This window comes from Mixophyes fleayi, chromosome 6 (genome assembly GCF_038048845.1).
Source record: "Mixophyes fleayi isolate aMixFle1 chromosome 6, aMixFle1.hap1, whole genome shotgun sequence".
In the NCBI taxonomy this organism is placed as follows: Eukaryota; Metazoa; Chordata; class Amphibia; order Anura; family Limnodynastidae; genus Mixophyes; species Mixophyes fleayi.
This window is the reverse complement of record NC_134407.1, coordinates 2,674,694-2,696,016: the sequence shown is the minus strand read 5'-3', so window position 1 is coordinate 2,696,016 and position 21,323 is coordinate 2,674,694. Positions and strand designations below refer to the sequence as shown.

At 42.2% G+C, this 21,323-nt stretch overlaps 1 protein-coding gene across 4 annotated transcripts in view; it reads right to left on the bottom strand.

Annotated features, from left to right (window-relative positions):
* Window positions 1-21,323, bottom strand: part of LOC142160711 (alpha-2-macroglobulin-like protein 1) — a 138,239-nt gene that overhangs the window by 34,333 nt on the left and 82,583 nt on the right. Inside the window, exons 19-20 of one of the 4 annotated variants that reach the window (XM_075215594.1) lie at window positions 21,201-21,264; window positions 20,447-20,494 (exon numbers count right to left, since the gene is read on the bottom strand). In XM_075215594.1, the coding sequence (XP_075071695.1) occupies window positions 20,447-20,494; window positions 21,201-21,264 (112 nt within the window). Of the gene's footprint in view, window positions 1-3,183; window positions 3,247-8,602; window positions 8,666-20,446; window positions 20,495-21,200; window positions 21,265-21,323 lie in introns of all 4 variants that reach the window. The other 3 variants (XM_075215592.1, XM_075215593.1, XM_075215595.1) reach the window with 3 other exon arrangements.

Here is a 21,323-nt window from a genome sequence, read left to right as displayed (position 1 = left end):
GGTGCTTGTCATCTGAAATCAGGAAGGGGAGCTCCGTCTTCGAGCGGCTGATATACGGAGATCCAGTGTGTGCATGCGCAGTATATTTGGATATCTTCTGGAGGGGAAACGTCTCCCTGCTTTGCGGATGTGTGTAATCTCCAACATTATTTATACTGTGGTGGAGCGCCAGGGAAATATATCTTAATCTCAGGCTAGAGATGACATAACACCTCTCTCAGGTGTTACCACTAACCTCCAGTACCAATCACCAATCAAGCAGTCACTAAAAGACCCTGCTCAGGGCTCTCCTCAGTGCCTGAGTATCAATTGTGTCCAACATTGATACTCCTGCTCCAGGATTATACTTGGAAGTATAGAGTCTCCTCGACAGCAGCACACTAATACATGTATTTCAACTTGGGGTGTTTTCAGCAGAGTCCTCATACTAGCTAAGTATTTTGCTGCTTTCACGGAGGGACCCAACTACACTGGACCTAAACCTGGGTCCTCACTGAGTGAAGGCCATATTCTCTTGCGCGTGAAGTTCAGTGGGGTAATTGGTTGTGCCAATCCGCCTGCTAGTTATTGTCATCTGTGTGTGTGTACTCCGCTACACTTGCTGTCTATCTCTGTTCTACAGGGTCACTGCAATATACTCCATTGTATCCATTTGTTTGCTGCCTTAATAGTGCCAACACATCCGCATAACATATTGCACGCTACTCAGTGTATAACCAGTGCCAACACATTCATGTGCCTTAGTACCCACTACCTACAAACTCTGTGTACTCTGTTGCACGTTACCAAACCCCCACACTTTGTGTACTCAGCTGTACCCTCAGTATTTTGCCTACAATGTCAAACACCACAGTGCATTACGGTGAAGCAACCTCTCTTTGTATCACATACATAAATCTTCTGGTGTGTTTCCCCCTAAGGATACAAATTCCCACATTCTCACATGCTGTTCCTGTAATTCCTTGTCGGTGTTAGATGTTCTGTTAACAGTGTGTCAGCCTTGCCTTCCGTTGCCGAGTTCCATAGAATTGCAGTGGTAAGTGCTGGTGGCAGTTAAGTACCAGTGTAGATCATGCTAAAGGTGAAGAAAGCGGTTATAAGCTAAAACAAATATTAAGGCCAAGACTAAAGGTGATTTTTTTCTTCTGTCCAGCGTCCGATGGGCTCATGCAACGAAATTCGCTGGACATGTCGGTTTTGAAAAGATCATTCACATTCATACATCCTCTGGTCTGGGTTCTCTTCATATTTATGGTATATGGTGCCCATCTCATTATCCCTGATTTCTCTTCACTGTTACTGTTCCGGCTTCCCACTTCATGGTCCGGAATATGGCTACGATCTGGTCCTCCACCAAAGTAAATTTACTGAAGTCTTCCCATCACTACAAATCTTTTGCGGATCATCACCGGAGACTGGTTCCTAACCTTCAGGTTGTAGATAAGGTGTCGCTGTCCACACAAAACCTTAAACTTCGGGTGCACTCTATGAAATTGGCACCACGTTTTATTGGGCCATTTCCTGTGATCCAGATTGTCAATCCGGTTACCTACAGACTGTGGCTCCCTCCCTCTCTAAGAATTCATAACACCTTCCACATTTCATTGCTTAAACCTGTGGTACTTAATAAATTTTCTCATACTCCATCTTCTTCACAACCTATTTCAACCATGGCTGGTAATGAGTAGGAGATTAGTCAAATATTAGCTGTACATAAGCTTCGGGGATGTTCCCAATACTTGGTTCACTAGAGGGGCTTTGGTCCCAAAGAGAGTTCTTGGGTGTTTGAAGAAGACTTGCATGCTCCCCGTCTTTTGGCTACCTTCCAAAAGAAGCATTTGTTGACCATTGGTTCTCCCAGTAGAGGGGGGGGGGGGGGGTACTGACAGGCACCATCCCCGCTTCTCCTTCTTTGCCGGGGACGGACGCCGCTCTCTCCTTCCTGACGGCAGTCAGCCACGCTGCTGCCGATTCCCCTGTCTACTAATGAAATTCAAGTAACCTCTATATCAGGGAGAATCTGGCACCAATAGGGTTCCAGAGTACCTAAGTCTCCCTGTGCTCCAGCACTTCCGTATCCTCTACAGTCTCCTGCCTGATCTCCTGTGTACCGAACTGGCTTGTCCTGACATTGCATTGGATCTCCCTCTGGTCTGTTTCATGTTTTCTGGTTTTGACTCGTGGCTTCCTCCCTTCGTTTTACCTATCGCCCGGTACTTCGCTTGCCCGCACGGTTACGACTCCTGTCTGTACGACTATGATTGTTCACCACTCACCTTGCTAGTAGCTTCCTTGGAGGCTCGCGACCTGCATGCCACTTGCAGCGAAACCCAAACCCCCTTGCGGGGGTTCCTGGTGAAGACCAGTAGTGTGTTAGACTCTGCACCTCCCTGTGTAGCAGTGCTAATACCTGCAGGTGATCTTCAGTCGGAAACATTCCGTGACAATCACAAAGTGAGAAGTATCACAGTAGGTTTGTAACTAGAAATGTGTGCACCCCATAGCTATATTCTGAAGGCGTCCACATAGTATCTAGGGAAGGCCACCCCACTCACCTCACTCTCTTGCTTGCCAGCTGGCCGGCCTCACTTCCTGCTCAAAGTTCCCTTCCCCTCTGACCAGAATTTAATTATGGTGGGGATTTTCTTTGGCTTCAAGTGTATTGCGGTATCAGCCGTCACACAGCTCATTAACCTCCTCCTGACCATAGACACCACAAAATTAGCTCAGAGGAGATGGCAAAGAGGTGCATGGGACCAGACAGCATAGGGGCTCTGGGGGGAGGGGGACAGGTGCTACTCTTGTTGCCATGGCAGTAATGCCCATGTATCAGAGATTTCCCTGACTCACCAATGTCTACCTTAGTTTACCTTTATTTGGGGCCATTGAGTAAAATACACAAATTAGTGACTCTACATGCACAATAATTAGTTGTTTAAAATTGCAGAGTAAAGGTCTGCAATTGTACTAGCTATGGGAAAGTAAGTATACTTATTGCCACAATACGCACTATTTGCTTTAAAATAAAATATATTAAATAAAGTAGACTAAAAAATTCTTACATTTGGTTCTAGACACAAAGCACAATAAATTGGTGAAGTCATCAAATGATTAAACACTATGGAGAATTTAAACATAATTCCTTACATTGTCACTAAATAGTAAAACAAAGCTGGTACTCACTTTCCAAAGAAAACGACCCCAAAAGGCCAGAGGTTTCACTGTAATCTATATACTGTATTTCACCTACAAAAGAGCCACATATTTACCAAAACACAGAGTCAGCACAGATATTATTCACACAGTAAAGGACTGATTAGTGGTCACGGTGCAGACCAGAGAACTGCTATCTGACTGCAAAGTAAAAGGGAAATACAAATCTACAGTCACTGGGTCATATCCTACAGGAGAGACTAAAACATTAACTGGGAAACTGAGCAAAAAACAAGATAATTAGAAAAAGATAAACATCATATAACCTGTAACAATGACAGGTCTCTGCTGACTGTTCAATATCTTTTAGAATATTAATAAATCAACTGTGACGTAGCACAATTACCACTATAAGTCAGCTGGCAGGAAGAGATACATTGAAGAATAAGTCATTTGGGATAATGTCTGAATTATTAATGTTATAATAAATGAAGAGGGGGCACGTGGGACACAGGATAGTGAGGAGGGGGCACATGGGGGCACAGATTAGTGAGAAGAGGGCATTGGGGGCACAGGTTAGTGATGAGGGGGCATATGGGGCACAGGTTAGGGAGGAGGGAGCATGTGGGGCACAGGTTAGTGATGAGGGGGCATATGGGGCACAGGTTAGGGCGGAGGGGGCATGTGGGGCACAGGTTAGTGATGAGGGGGCATATGGGGCACAGGTTAGGGTGGAGGGGGCATGTGGAGCACAGGTTAGTGAGGAGGTTGGCCGCTGAGACACTAACTGCTGAGGGGAGGTAAGTGGAGCACAGGTTGGTTGTGGGGGGTTGTGGGGCACAGGCTGGTCAGAGGGGGTCATGGCACTTAGGAGGTTGGCATGCAAGGCCCAGACTGGTGAGGGAGTCATGTTAAGCACAGACTTCAGGGAGCAGCATGTGGGGCCACGGCTGGTGAGGAGGGTACATATAGCATACTTGCCAGCTCTCCCGGAAAGTCCGGGAGACTCCCGAAATTCGGGTCAGTCTCCCGGGCTCCCGGGGGAGATGGCATTTCTCCCGCATCCCGGGGAGGAAGGGGGCGGGACGAGGCCAATCGCGTCATTTTGGTCCCGCCCCCGCGACGCAAATTACGTTTTCGCCCCCTCCCGTCCTCCAGTCTCGCCCCCTCTCCCAGAAACAAGTTTCCGGGAGTTGGCAACTATGACATATAGGGCTATGGTTGGGCAATATATGAGTTATAGAACAGCGATATTTTTTTGTATCTTTAAATGTTTATAACTGTTGCTAGTTCCTTATTGAAATGTATTTGTAATATTACAAAAAATATATTTTGGAGCATGCGGTTAACTTTGTATTTTTATACGGTTATTGAATGAAGGTGAAGTTGAGGTCGATGTTTTGTGCTTAGAAAACAGATTTCCTGCGCATTTTATTTTAGGACTCAAACAAATTGTCCTCTCCACCCTGAACACCCAGCACCTCCTCATAGTGCCGTAGCGCCGTGGTGTGACAGATGGGGTCAGGGGACACACCCTTACTGCCTCCAAACAGAGTGCCAGATATATGGTGCCTGTTGTCTCAGCTCTGGGTGACAGAGGGGGCGGCGTGGGCCCTCAACTCAAGGGGCCCCTGTGCACTGCACACCCTGCGCCCGTTATAGATACACCAGTGTTTGTAAATATTAAAATGATAATTACACATTGAAACACTATTTAATTTGGGGCTCTAACAAACATCTTCATCTACATCCCAGTTTTAAGACAAAGATATAAAATGTTTAGAACAAGCAGTGAGCTTTACTTCAGTGTCAGGTTTATAGTGTGAGCTAAAGTCCTATGGAACGTAACCTGACAGACTGCCACTGCTGTAGGCACTCACACTCAGTGCTGTAGGTTACACACTCACTCACACTCAGTGCTGTAGGTTACACACTCACTAACAGTGCTGTAGGTTATACACTCACTCGTAATTAGTGCTGTAGGTTACACACTCACTCACACTCAGTGCTTTAGGATACACACTCAGTCGTAATTAGTGCTGTAGGTTACACACTCACTCACACTCAGTGCTTTAGGATACACACTCAGTCGCACTCTGTGCTGTAGTTTACAAACTCACTCATACTCTGTGTTGTAGGTTATGCACTCACTCACACTCAGTGCTGTAGGTTACACACTCACTCACAGTTTAACAACCACCCATTGGTCAAACAACTGTATCAGGAAGAATTATGATGCTCTGCTGTACACTGCAGAAAAATTAGAATATTCTAATAAGAACAACCCTAATAATGACCACTCACTATTAATTTACAATTCTGTTAACTGTGATCAACTCAACATAGATGTAAATATAGAATGTAGTGTGTGGAGGATATATCAGGACAGTCAGTATATAGAATGTAGTGTGGGGGGGATATATCAGGACAGTCAGTATATAGAATGTAGTGTGTGGAGGATATATCAGGACAGTCAGTATATAGAATGTAGTGTGTAGAGGATATATCAGTACAGTCAGTATATAGAATGTAGTGTGTGGAGGATATATCAGGACAGTCAGTATATAGAATGTAGTGTGTGGAGGATATATCAGTACAGTCAGTATATAGAATGTAGTGTGTGGAGGATATATCAGGACAGGCAGTATATAGAATGTAGTGTATGGGGGATATATCAGGACAGTCAGTATATAGAATGTAGTGTGTGGAGGATATATCAGGACAGTCAGTATATAGAATGTAGTGTATGGAGGATATATCAGGACAGTCAGTATATAGAATGTAGTGTGCAGGGGATATATCAGGACAGTCAGTATATAGAATGTAGTGTGTGGGGGATATATCAGTACAGTCAGTATATAGAATGTAGTGTGTGGAGGATATATCAGGACAGTCAGTATATAGAATGTAGTGTGGGGGGGATATATCAGGACAGGCAGTATATAGAATGTAGTGTGTGGGGGATATATCAGTACAGTCAGTATATAGAATGTAGTGTGTGGAGGATATATCAGGACCAGAGCCGTAGCGACGGCGGTGCGACCGCCCCGGGCGCAAGCCCAAGGGGGGCGCGGCCGCCCGATACCTGCCTTCGTGCCCAGAGGAATCGCCGCTCTAATTCAGCTCCCCTACAAACAACAATCCATTCCCGGCAATGCAGTGGAACGCATGTGAAAGCAGGAAGTTCGGCATTTGGAACACATTTGCGTTCCAAATGCCGAACTTCCTGTTGTTGGAACGCGCATGCGTTCCACTGCATTGCCGGGAATGGATTGTTGTTTGTAGGGGAGCTGAATTAGAGCGGCGATTCCTCTGGGCACGAAGGCAGGTATCGGGCGGCCGCGCCCCCCTTGGGCTTGCGCCAAGTATCCTGGCAGAGTGTCAGTTTGGACATGTTTTATATGCAGGTGTGATACCTGTTGATTATAATATGAAGAGACCCTAATGTCCTGCCCTTTGTAGCAGCCACTACTATTACTTTTTATATCTAAGCTTTGCCAGTGCAGCTCATACATACAGTACTCTTTATACCACCTTCTTTATAACATCGCTCTTGTTTACCATCAGGTCTATTCTCCACACAAAAGTACATTCAAATATATTATGTCCAGTATACACCAACTTTCTATACCAGCAGTTTTGTCTATATATTTAGTGGGAATTATATGGAGCACTTTATAATGTTTACTGTATGTAGTATTTGTAGGGTATGTACAAACATAAACATGAATATTTTGGTGAAGGACAAACTTGGAAAACCTCTACATCAAAGTCCTGCTCTCGCCCCTGATAGTCTCCTTCCGTTATATTGACATCTGCTTGGGTTCATCATGAAAAGTGCCTATTTGTGTTTTGTGATTATTGTGTTTTTGATTATTTGCTAAAACATCCGGCTGTTACAGCGACAGATAAATTAAATGCTGCTTGATGTGAGCATGTCATCATTATTTGATACAACATAGACAGGAAATTTGTGCTTACAGCAAATTGCATGTCAATTTTATTTACACGTTTTGCAATATAATTTCTGTCCCCTGAGGTGTTGTGCAGAAGGTCTTGCAGAGAGTCTTAATCACAGATCACTCAATTTGGATTCATGATGAGCTATACAAGCTATGTTTTCCAGGTCATAAATATATGAGAAAAAAATAACCACACACAGAAACTGCAGTCTATCTGGAAGTAAGAAATAGCAGTACCCGTTCCCATATGAAATCCTGCAGCCTCGAGCCATCTGATCTACAGTTTCTGCCTGTTTACAAGAAGTTAATCTGTCAAGAAATATATTCAGTAAAGTGCTAGCCACACCCACATTAGGTTGGCCACACCCACTTATCAAATGCCACTCCCACTTAGATGGGGGGCGCCGGTGCCCAGTCTCACCCAGGGCACCACAATGTCTTGTTACGGCACTGATCAGGACAGTCAGTATATAGAATGTAGTGTGTGGAGGATATATCAGGACAGTCAGTATATAGAATGTAGTGTGTGGAGGATATATCAGGACAGTCAGTGTATAGAATGTAGTGTGTGGAGGATATATCAGGACAGTCAGTATATAGAATGTAGTATATGGAGGATATATCAGGACAGTCAGTATATAGAATGTAGTGTGTGGAGGATATATCAGGACAGTCAGTATATATAATGTAGTGTGTGGAGGATATATCAGGACAGTCAGTATATAGAGTGTAGTGTGTGGGGGATATATCAGGACAGTCAGTATATAGAATGTAGTGTGTTGAGGATATATCAGGACAGTCAGTATATAGAATGCAGTATGTGGAGGATATATCAGGACAGTCAGTGTATAGAAAGTAGTGTGTGGGGGATATATCAGGACAGTCAGTATATAGAATGTAGTGTGTGGAGGATATATCAGGACAGTCAGTATATAGAATGTAGTGTGTGGAGGATATATCAGGATAGTCAGTATATAGAATGTAGTATGTGGAGGATATATCAGGACAGTCAGTATATAGAATGTAGATTGGGGGATATATCAGGACAGTCAGTATATAGAATTTAGTATGTGGAGGATATATCAGGACAGTCAGTATATACAATGTAGATTGGGGGATATATCAGGACAGTCAGTATATAGAATGTAGTATGTGGAGGATATATCAGGACAGTCAGTGTATATAATGTAGTGTGTGGAGGATATATCAGGATAGACAGTATATAGAATGTAGATTGGGGGATATATCAGGACAGTCAGTATATAGAATGTAGATTGGGGGATATATCAGGATAGACAGTATATAGAATGTAGATTGGGGGATATATCAGGACAGTCAGTATATAGAATGTAGATTGGGGGATATATCAGGATAGACAGTATATAGAATGTAGTGTGTGGAGGATATATCAGGACAGTCAGTATATAGAAGGTAGATTGGGGGATATATCAGGATAGACAGTATATAGAATCTTGTGCACCATAAACCTTTCTTCATGGTCGGGGCGCTCATCAATAGTGCTGGGGATCTGCGCATAATTGGACTTATATCTGCCGGATAGACAAACCATTATATGTGGAAATTTGAAAGACTTAAAATAAACAAACTTTTCTATATATTTATTTATAAAGTAGTGCATTATACTTGGTCAACTCTGGTTCATCCCACAATCCCCTTAAAAACACTGTAATATGACCATGTGCCCCAGTTTCTCCACACATATAACCATTGGATTCATGTAGCTCTCAACTGGTGGAAGCACCTATACAACCTGAGTGTTCCTGCCCGGCCACAGAGCTTCATCCTATTGGCTGATAACACTGGAGATAACACTGAGAGTATTTTGAGATGTATGAAGGGGTGATGTTGCTGAGGGCTTTGAAGGTAAGACTGAGTAGTTTGAATTGGACACAGACACAGAACGCCAACAAAGGGATTTGATGTGATAGAGTGTGGATGGCAGATATGGACCTCTGAGAGATGAAAAACAGCCTGAGGCCTTTAAGATGAATTGAAGTGGGGATAAACGAGTCAGATAGAAAGAGGTGAGGACTGGACACTTGAGCTTAACAATAGTCCCCAGTAACTGCCAGCTTTGTGATACCCGTGTCTCTAGTACAAGGGACCCCGGGCAAGTAAGATGGGCGACGTAATGTTGTGTGATCTGGAGTACTGCTAAGGAGGACAGTGTTGAAGTCGGGTAACTCAGTGACAGTCCCGATGAAAGTGAGGGTCAAGATTTGCAGATACTGATACATTTTTATTAAAGTGCCTGTCCAGAGATCACCTATATAACACAACATTGTAAAAGGGGCAACATAGTAAGATAGCTTCACCATGGATCAAAATCAGATAAAAAAGGAATGTTAGTTGAAACAAATTACATAATCATAGCAAATAGCAGAGGAGGAATGACTAAGGCAAAGGAAGAGCGGATGAAAACAAGAGAAGATTGATGATTGATATAGAGATGATTTCATAACTGAGACCAGGAAATGAGGGAGAGCAGAGGGGGCAACAGGCAAAAATTGATCAGAAATGCACACAACATTAAAGAAAATGACTAAGATAAGGAGGAAAATTAGGAAAGATCCTAGTAGGTGCTATAGATAATCAAAAAGAATATAAATTAATGCTGCTCTGACAAAAATATCCGTCACTCCTTTTTATCTAGCACATTAAAAAAAACACAGTGCTAAAGAATTATCAAATATAAAAATTATATTAAACACATAAAAAAACGACAGAAAACAAAAAGCAGAAAATGTTCTAATACATAAAGTACAGTAGCAAACAGTGTTCAACAATAATGTCTTCAATGAGCTCTGTATATTTCATGAATTGCAATATAAACAATATTTTAATATCAATATGAAACAATTCCTCCATATCTCAATATTTCAAAACTCCAGCTCAATGTGCAACTTCGAGAATAGCAATATTGTTAGTGCCCACTTTTACATCAGCAACTCTCTCGGCCAAATTCACAATTCAGATCTTTTAGTTTCTGGAGATAAGTTAAGGATGCAATTGTCCAAACCAAGGGTACTTTATATCGTGTGTACTTTGTATAGCTGCAGTAAATTTTCAGACCACTCGATGTTAAATGTGTTTAACATACGGATTGTGTAAGCTGACCGGACTTTAACGTATTCTACTTAAAACGCAGGCTGTAAATGATTGGTTAGATATAAGATGTTGTATTGTAAGCAGCTAGCCTTGCTTTAACTTGCTGTAGCATACACTATGGGCCTGATTCATCCAAGCGTGCATCTGAGAACAACACATGTCCAGTATTATCCGCACGTATTTCTGGTTTGCGTACTTCGGAATTCATCTAGGAACGCATCTCAAGATACGTGCGCTGTTGAAATCAGGGGCAGGTCTGCTGTGCTCTAATACACAAGACGCTGCACTATATGTCCAATACCTATGTGGTTTATAAATTCGTAAATGCGCTGGAATTTTTTTTTTTAATAACTGTCACCTGTTATTAACACAGACATTAATGATAAAACAGTTTTTTTTTAAAAAAAGTGCTTTTTTCCTACCACCCATGTAATACATTTATTAGGATGATATTAATGTCTACTGAGTATAAAATGTATTTTTACAGCTGCTCGTGAAAGCAAACACATATTACAGCATGCATACGAGACTGTCATCACTAATACTCAGGACTTAAACTAGCCCTTTATCTGGCGCAAGAGATAAAGGGGAAAAACGAGTAACTATGAGATGTCCGAAGCTTAGATGGGATGTGGCTGACTATGGCTAGTTTGGCACGCCGCTACTGTACATTGACTACGGCAAAACGCCCCTTCTCCGCGACGTTCACTCACAGAAATCGTAGGCTGTAGTAAAGGTTCTTTGCGTTCGACGATGCAGCGGACAGAGCTGTGTTCACGGACGTATCTCCTGGTTCTGGGCATATGCAGAGTGATTTTGCGTACGATAAGCTCAAAATCGGCAGATACGTACCTTGATGAATCAGACCCTATTTTGTATCTTCCTGATTAGATCAAATAGAAAGATGGACTTCCTTCATTAAAGAGATAGGATTATTTTGACTTTTGGATAAAGAAGAATTCCTGAAACTTACAGTGACAAGTTGCCAGACAAGATATAAGGGGGTAGAAGTAAATTTAAAGAACCTCAAATCTATCAAATGTTTACATAAAAGTAGATAAGAATATTGTTATATACCACTTCCAACCAATCCATGGAATCCAGAGAATTAGCGAAAAGTTAAAGATCTAAATACCAAAGGGAAAATGTTTCGGATTTGAACTGGTTAAATTACAATTGTTTCTCCATTGAGAAAAGAAGAATTTTTTTCTTTTGTTTGTTTAAACACTTGAGCTATAAAAATACAAGTGTTTATGGATTATTATTTAAGCTTTGTTATGCAAGTAAGATACATTGATGGGTTTCAATTGACATTTTGCAATACTCGGATTAAGTTACAGAACATTCTGATATTATTGGTTGACACAGTGAACAAAAAGGTAACTATTACTGGATTTAACTGTGTATTGAACATAGCGGAATTACAGTTATAAGATTAACAAATAACATAATTGTGGGGAATAAGGCCTAATCATAAGTGTAAATACTGTGTATCAAATTAAGTCATTTATAATTTGTTTCTCTCTGTACGTCAAATGCAAATGACTTCAAAGCAGAGCCCTGCTCTCAAATGGCCTGTGTTTATTCAGTGGCTCTGTACATCCCTGTGTCACTAGATAACAGTTGTCACATTTAGGTAGTGAACAGTTTCAAAGACCTCATGGGTGAACTAAATCCTGGCATAAATAGTGGTTTCTGGCACCTAGAGAGACTCTAGGGAGCAGTTCACAGCTTGTGATCTTACTCAAGGATAATGACTTTCAGCATCTTATATAGACAAATATAATTCAGTTTCCAAAATGCAACTTAAATCAATATATTTAGTGATCAACCCTATCTTCATAAATAGCATGATGAAGGGCAGCCCCTACGTCAAATGAAGCATGCTGTCACACAGAGATGGTGAGGAAATCAGCTTCAACTCAGCAGATACACTGGACCTATGCTGTTTGGTATCTATAAATTTGTAAATTTATATTGAATTTATATAGAATTAGGTCTGTGTGACACTCCACAGAAAAGTAAGGTCACATAGTAGAATTATGAGATATTAAATCAGGGAACATGCAAATTGTGGTTGTAAACAGTGTCACAGACCACAACCCCTGACACACAACCCCTGGAGGTAGGGAAAGGTGTAAAAGTGTTTTTAAAAAGCTGAGACAGTTACAAGAAACTGTCAGTCTTTTGGGAAACCAATGTTTTGCTTATGTTATGTCATGTCAACTTTTATTAGTTGTCTTTATAACCTGTAAGCATTGTACTATTTGTATATTAAACCTAAAAGTTAATAAGTGCTGTTATTATTGCTCTAAACAAACTCACTGCCTGTTTAGAAGAGATAGATTGCTTGGCTGTGTTAACTCTTTAGATTCCTGTGTGTGAAGTGCTATTTTAGCTACCAGAGCACAGAGGGTGCGCAATTGGGTAATTAAGTCATAGGTTTGCTATGGGCCTTAAATGTAGCTGGTGGCAGTTACGGAGAGATGTGGAAGCGTGTGTCTGTGTTGGGAAAGAGACGACCTAAGTGTGTAACCTAAGAGAGAGGTGAGTGCGAGGTTTAGGCTGGAATACTGTGTGTTCCCTTACAGTAAGCTTGCAAGTTATGAGTTTGCAGAGTGCGGTTTGTGACAGGTCAGAGGGCCCTGATCACAATCTATAGGACAATGGTTTGTTACACAAGAGTAAGTGCTACATCATATTGCACATTTGTCCAGTTAGAATGCAAAAGTTAAAAGGCATTTAGTGGGCTGTATGCTCAGTCACACAGCTATGTCAGAGGGTTGTTGTCTTGTGTTAGCTGTGTAGAGGGGGGTATTACGGTAACCTAGGGAGATATAGAGGTTGGTTGAGGAATATTATAAGCTTGTCTGAAGAGGTGGGTTTTCAGAGAACGCTTGAAGGTTTGAAGACTAGAGGAAAGTCTTATTGTGCGAGGGAGTGAATTGCATAGTGGGTGCAGCTGGAAAAAAATCCTGTAACCGAGAATGGGAGGATGTGATGAGAGTGGAGGAGAGACGTAGATCTTGTGCAGAACGGAGGTGTCGAGTTGGGAGATATTTTGAGACAAGTGAGGAGATGTATGTCAGTTTTTTTTAATGGCCTTGTATTATAGTAAAAGAATTTAATATTGGTTTAATTGAAAAACAGGCAACCAATGTAGAGACTGACAGAGTGGCTCAGCGGAGAAAGAACGATTTGCAAGGAAAATCAATTTAGCCGCTGCGTGCAAAATAAATTGTTGGGGCTCGAGTCTGTTTTTGGGAAGACCAGTAAGGAGGGAATTACAATAGTCGATGCTGGAGATGATAAGTGCATGAATCAATGTTTTTGCAGTGTCTTGTGTGAGATATGTACTTACTCTGGAAATGTTTTTTAGATCTATGTAACATGATATAAATATAGAGTTGATGTGGGGAACAAAGGATAGGTGTGAGTCAAGGATTACACCTAGTCAGCGAGCTTGAGGGGTGGGATTTATGGTCATGTTATCTACAGAAATAGAAACGTCTGGCAGGCCTTGATAGAGCGATTGCGTCATTAAGCTCCGACCCCATAAAAATCCGGGAGGATGCCTACTGTTCTAGGGGATCGGGAGAGTAGGCAAGTATGAGCTACAGTGCAGTGTGATATCTGACACTGAAAGTTCCAGGCAGTTGCACTGCAGCACCGATGAAACTCCGCCTCCCCTAATTAATACTATTTTCAATGGCCCTACGACTACCGCCAAACACACACACACAGAAAACAATAACCAATCATCAATTGTTACCTGTTGCTATCGCAGCAGCAATCGTATGCTCCCATGATCTGCAAGTTAAGCGCCTGCTTGCAGAGCATGCGAGTTGATTCAAAGACATTGGGGAGAAGTGCCGGTATGTCATACCGACACACACCACCCAACTTTGACCACTGGCTGGATCCCTGCAGCAATTTCGCTATCAAGCAGACTGAGGGGAATTACACAGCAAAGCGAGTCTATGTGTAGAGAGGGAGACTCCTGCTATTAGCGAATTGCATGTTAGCCGAAAGGAACAACTAGCAAGATCAGGCTTACCAGTAGTCCACGACCCAACAGTGGCTGAGACCTTCATATCCATCCGGAGGGAGAGAGATAAGTAATAACACACCAAACACTGAGACAACATTATTGCTGCATTAACAAAATAACACTATACCCCTACGTTCACAAGTTAGAACTCCTAACATTAATCTGTACATATATTAGAGACTGTGTAACCTGTCAGAGATATAGAACCTGAGTCATTAAGACACTCGGGCGTCAAAAGAGGCAAGACCTCTATGTATGCCAATACCAATTACTATTGTCTACGATTTCGGGGGTGAACTGGGCTGGGAAGGGGGCGTGTGCCCATAGTTAATGCACAATGGGGGCGTGCCAAACTCAAGCGAATGCAGCCACGTCGAAATGAAGCTCTGTGCGTGTCTGAAAGTTCCTTGTTTTTCTGCCGTATCTCTTGCACCAGCTAAGGGTCTAGTCTAAGTCCTGGGTCAGCAGCGTATGCAGCTATACCATGAGTCTGCACTCAGGAGCAACTGTAACAATGTATTTTATACACAGGAGACATTAAGCCTAATAAATGTTTTTGAAGGAAATTTTTTTTTTAACTTTTTTTAATAAAATTTCCATTTCTAATCGTAAATGACTATGTTATTGACAGGTAACATTAATTGATTAATATATTTTTTTTCTGTGCATTCATTTGAGATTTCATATTGCACATACATATTGTACGCATCCTGTACAGCAGAGTGAAACCTACAACCGTAGCCAGGGCTGCCAAGAGGAATTCAGGGCCCTGGTACAACAAATTCATGGCCCCCCCCCTTATAGTTGAGCATGCTAAAAAAAATTGCGCCGCCTGACGGAGGCGCAAATTTTTTCGGAGGTGTGGTCATGCATTTGGGAGCGTGGAAAATGCGCCATTGGGGCGTGGCTAACACATCAAAATCACTAGGCTCTCAATTCGCCCGAGCGTCACATATGTCCAAGCACTCCTGACTTTCAGGACATCTAGCACTCCAGTGTGGTATAGAAAAAATGCAGTGTGTACACAAACAGTTCAGTCTTGGCCTGCACCTTACATTGGGCACAACACTCACCAAAAATTGACATTGTCCCTACTAGAATCACAACATTTTACATACTGTCCTGCTCTCTCCTACCTGTTCTTCTCACTTTAACCACCTGTGGCTGCAGGTTTCTTTAGTTGCAGCTTGTCTGGATCCTGGAATGCTGGGGGCCCTATTTGGAAAAAAATAGCTACATTTAGATAATTCCAAACAAACCTGGGTTAAATCAATAGCACCCACGATTAATAATTAGGCCTTCCTCCAGCTCCAATATTACAATAATGTGCCCCTTCATCATCGCCATGCCTTATGATCACACTGCACCCTCCATGCTGCTTTTGCCCCCTTCACCTGGCTCCCCTTCATCACACTATACTATGCTGCTCCCCCCCTTTTTCAATCCCACTGTGCCATGCCTCCCCCCTTTTTTAACCCCTCTGTCATGCTGCCTCCCCGTTTTTTAACCCCTCTGTGCCCCCCCTCATTTTTTAACCCCTCTGTCATGCTGCCCCCCCAAGTTTTTTAACCCCTCCATGCCCCCCCTCATTTTTTAACCCCTCTCTCATGCTGCCCCCCGTTTTTTAACCCCTCTGTGCCCCCACTCGTTTTTTAACCCCCCTGTCATGCTGCCCCCTTATTTTTAATCCCTCTGTGACCCCCTCATTTTTTAACCCCTCTGTCATGCTGCCCCCCCATTTTTTTAACCCCTCTGTGCCCCCACTCATTTTTTAACCCCTCGGTCATGCTGCCTCCCCATTTTTTAACCCCTCTGTGCCCCACCTCATTTTTTAACCCCTATGTCATGCTGCCCCCCGTTTTTTAACCCCTCTGTGCATCCCCTCATTTTTTAACCCCTCTGTCATGCTGCCTCCCCGTTTTTTAACCCCTTGGTGCCCCCCCTCGTTTTCCTCCTTTCATTTACCTTTTCTCCTCTCTGCTTTCTTGGTCTTCTCTGCTGCTCTGTGCTCCATTGCTCCAGACTGACTGAATGCTGGGCGTGACATGATGACATCACACCCGGCATTCAGACAGTCTGAATGGAGCACAGAGCAGCAGAGAGGAGGGATGCCGGCTCCGCGATCACGTGAGTATGTTTTGTTTTTTGTTTTTAACTACCCTGCTCCCCCCACCAACGACCAAGCCCCAGTGAATGCACGTGTGGTGGTCATCTTGTTTATTTGTCATTACTGTTCACCATGCTGTTGCATTTGAGCATTATCTTCTCCCTTTGTCCCACTTACACAGTCCAGAATCTCCCCCAATTTAAATCTGCCTTACCCATTTACTATCCCCAAAATAATACCCCAGTTGAGTACGTGGCCCACTATCATACAGAGGGTGTTATGAAGCGTCCCCACACTTCCCCTAGGTGGTGGGGACAGATGCCGGTCTCCTCTCTCTGCCTGTATCCCATTGCCTAGCAACGGAATGCTCTTCCAGGTTGCCTGTTGCTTAGCAACGGGACGCTCTCTACTTGCCACAGTCGGCGGTAAGCTGCATCTGATCGCCGAATCAATCATCCCCCAATCAGGGTCAAGTTTGGTCAGGTACAAGGGGCTTCCCTAAGTCAACCGCTGGTGGATTCAGTCACAGTCCACATCCAACCACACTGTGTAGAAGGCTCGGGTGGAGGCACTTAAGAAAGAGAACATTTCACCACCCCTTTCAGAGTGCTAGGGAAAGGGGTGTTACATAATAAAATAGTTATTAGTTGTAGTTATCATAGTGTTTCAATTGTTGTTTAATTGCTTAGTGAATAAAATGTAATGAGGAGTGTAAAACTAGAGTCAGGATGACCCAAAAATGTTTAAACTGTGTTACGGGCCACATCGGTGCCTCAAGCAGCGGTTGCTCACTGTTTACTGCTGGACTGCACCTCGGCCATCGCTATGACGACCAGGACATCACTTCCACTTTGTCCAGACCAAGCCAACGGTGTACGTTGCCTGTTGGCATCAGTGGCAGCCGGGGCATACGCAAATGATCTGATTGTCAGTGCTCTGCCTGCTGGTTCTGATTGGTTCCACTTTATATATAAGGCAGGGAGGGCTTAGCCTCCCTGCTGGTTATAGCGTTCAGTTCTGTGGATATGCTGGCCTGCTCATTTACTTCTCTGTCTCCTGATTGACCCTGTGTATGACTCTTGGCTTGTTTTTGGACTTCGGTTGTATGCTGATTGCCCCGACCTCTAGGTTGTTACTCGGATATTCCAGCTCGTTGCCAGCCCTGACCCTTAGCCTGTTTTCTGATCTTGTTACCTGCTACAGAACCCTGACCTCGGCCTCCTCCTGACTACCCGCTATCATCCTGCTCACTGCCTCCTATTTCCTGCTGCGCTACAGTCGCCAATGATAAACGTCTACTACGCTAGAGCTTAAGAGCTGGGAACACCTGAGTACCTGTAAGTCTTCAGGAAAGGCGGCTGCTAAAGGTAAAGACCTCTATTTCACCAGTTCTAAAAGTTTATCCTGGTAACTGTGAGCCATAGCAGACTGATGATACTATGTTAGTATTAATAGAGAAATCACCAGAGTAATCAGGTACCAGCCCAAAAAACTTGATTGCACCATAAAGTGTTAGCCAAATGTGCTCCATTTTAAAAAAGTAAACATTGTAATATCTCAGTTCAGTCAGTATATAGAATGTAGTGTGTGGAGGATATATCAGGACAGTCAGTATATAGAATGTAGTGTGCAGGGTATATATCAGGACAGTCAGTATATAGAATATAGAGTGTGGAGGATATATATCAGTACAGTCAGTATATAGAATGTAGTGTGCGGAGGATATATCAGAACAGTCAGTATATAGAATGTAGTATATGGAGGATATATCAGGACAGTCAGTATATAGAATGTAGTGTGTGGAGGATATATCAGGACAGTCAGTATATAGAATGTACTGTGTGGAGGATATATCAGGACAGTCAGTATATAGAATGTACTCTGTGGAGGATATATCAGGACAGTCGGTATATAGAATGTAGTCTGTGGAGGATATATCAGGACAGTCAGTATATAGATTGTAGTGTGTGGAGGATATATCAGGACGGTCAGTATATAGAATGTAGTGTGTGGGGGATATATCAGGACAGTCTGTATATAGAATGTAGTGTGTGGTGGATATATCAGGACAGTCAGTATATAGAATGTAGTGTGTGGGGGATATATCAGGACAGTCAGTATATAGAATGTAGTGTGTGTGGGATATATCAGGACAGTCAGTATATAGAATGTAGTGTGTGGAGGATATATCAGGACAATCAGTATATAGAATGTAGTGTGTGGAGGATATATCAGGACAGTCAGTACATAGAATGTAGTGTGTGGAGGATATAGCGGGATAGTCAGTATATAGAATGTAGTGTGTGGAGGATATATCAGGACAGTCAGTATATAGAATGTAGTGTATGGAGGATATATCAGGACGGTCAGTATATAGAATGTAGTGTGTGGGGGATATATCAGGACAGTCTGTATATAGAATGTAGTGTGTGGTGGATATATCAGGACAGTCAGTATATAGAATGTAGTGTGTGTGGGATATATCAGGACAGTCAGTATATAGAATGTAGTGTGTGGAGGATATATCAGGACAATCAGTATATAGAATATAGTGTGTGGAGGATATATCAGGACAGTCAGTACATAGAATGTAGTGTGTGGAGGATATATCGGGATAGTCAGTATATAGAATGTAGTGTGTGGAGGATATATCAGGAAAGTCAGTATATAGAATGTAGTGTATGGAGGATATATCAGAACAGTCAGTATATAGAATGTAGTATATGGAGGATATATCAGGACAGTCAGTATATAGAAAGTAGTGTGTGGAGGATATATCAGGACAGTCAGTATATAGAATGTAGTGTGTGTAGTGTGTGGAGGATATATCAGGACAGTCAGTATATAGAATGTACTGTGTGGAGGATATATCAGGAGAGTCAGTATATAGAATGTAGTGTGTGGAGGATATATCAGGACAGTCAGTATATAGAATGTACTGTGTGGAGGATATATCAGGACAGTCAGTATATAGAATGTAGTGTGTGGAGGATATATCAGGACAGTCAGTATGTAGAATGTAGTATGTGGAGGATATATCAGGACAGTCAGTATATAGAATGTAGTGTGTGGAGGATATATCAGGACAGTCAGTATAGAGAATGTAGAGTGTGGGGGATATATCAGGACAGTCAGTATATAGAATGTACTGTGTGGAGGATATATCAGGACAGTCAGTATATAGAATGTAGTATATGGAGGATATATCAGGACAGTCAGTATATAGAATGTAGTCTGTGGAGGATATATCAGGACAGTCAGTATATAGAATGTAGTGTGTGTAGTGTGTGGAGGATATATCAGGACAGTCAGTATATAGAATGTACTGTGTGGAGGATATATCAGGAGAGTCAGTATATAGAATGTAGTGTGTGGAGGATATATCAGGACAGTCAGTATATAGAATGTACTGTGTGGAGGATATATCAGGACAGTCAGTATATAGAATGTAGTGTGTGGAGGATATATCAGGACAGTCAGTATGTAGAATGTAGTATGTGGAGGATATATCAGGACAGTCAGTATATAGAATGTAGTGTGTGGAGGATATATCAGGACAGTCAGTATAGAGAATGTAGAGTGTGGGGGATATATCAGGACAGTCAGTATATAGAATGTACTGTGTGGAGGATATATCAGGACAGTCAGTATATAGAATGTAGTATATGGAGGATATATCAGGACAGTCAGTATATAGAATGTAGTGTGTGGAGGATATATCAGGACAGTCAGTATATAGAATGTAGTGTGTGGAGGATATATCAGGACAGTCGGTATATAGAATGTAGTCTGTGGAGGATATATCAGGACAGTCAGTATATAGAATGTAGTATATGGAGGATATATCAGGACAGTCAGTATATAGAATGTACTGTGTGGAGGATATATCAGGACAGTCAGTATATAGAATGTAGTGTGTGGAGGATATATCAGGACAGTCGGTATATAGAATGTAGTCTGTGTAGGATATATCAGTACAGTCAGTATATAGAGTAAGGTGTGGAGCGTTTATATTCTGTATATAGAATCTTGTGAGATAGAAACCTTTTCTCATTGGTTCCCCTGGAGACATGGCCATCAGCGGTGTTATTTCTGCAGGACAAATATATTATTATGGATCTGTCTGTTCTTTCTGTCATCACAAGCTATATTTTTATGCCTTTAGAAGTTTCTTCTGCATCCCTGGTTGATGCCACAAGACATGTTGCAAATGATCTTAGTTTTAGAAATATTTTTTTTTGAAAAGCTGAGAAAGAATCCAACTGCACAAAGACCCTCATAGTCTCTGCACTATTCTCTGAATATATACAGGTTATCAGCTCTATACATATCAATATTCCAATTTGTAACTCCAACATAATTCAGGGACAAAATACATTCTTGCAGCAGGAAAAGCTTGCTTTGATAATGACAATCTATTCCTTTTATGTAGGTCTGAGCAGATCTGTATATTCCACAGAACAGACGGGATTGGCTTGTGGCCATGATCTGTAGTCACAATTTGTCTCCAAAAAGTTGTCCGACACAAGAAACCTCATAATACATACAGCATATTTTTATCTAATACTATAAGATCAACGGACTGTATGCTAACTTTACTAATAAATCAGCACTTACTTGATTGGCGGATTGTCTCTTGGCACACTGCTCATGGACTGATCGTGCCTCCTACCTCTGATGACGAGATGTACCATACTATTCGTCCGAGTAAGCATTGCAACATGAGTTGCTTAGGCTGTCATAAATTAATTTAATACAAATCTAGAATCATCTTTAAAAAGATAATAATGTTACATACCATAGGGTTTACAAGTGACGGGAGCGACAATTTTCCAGTTGCTCAGAATGAGGAGTCCCATCTCCTACAAGGGAGCAAATGTTTAATATAGATAAGTATTTATACAGCAGAGGACACAGGTTC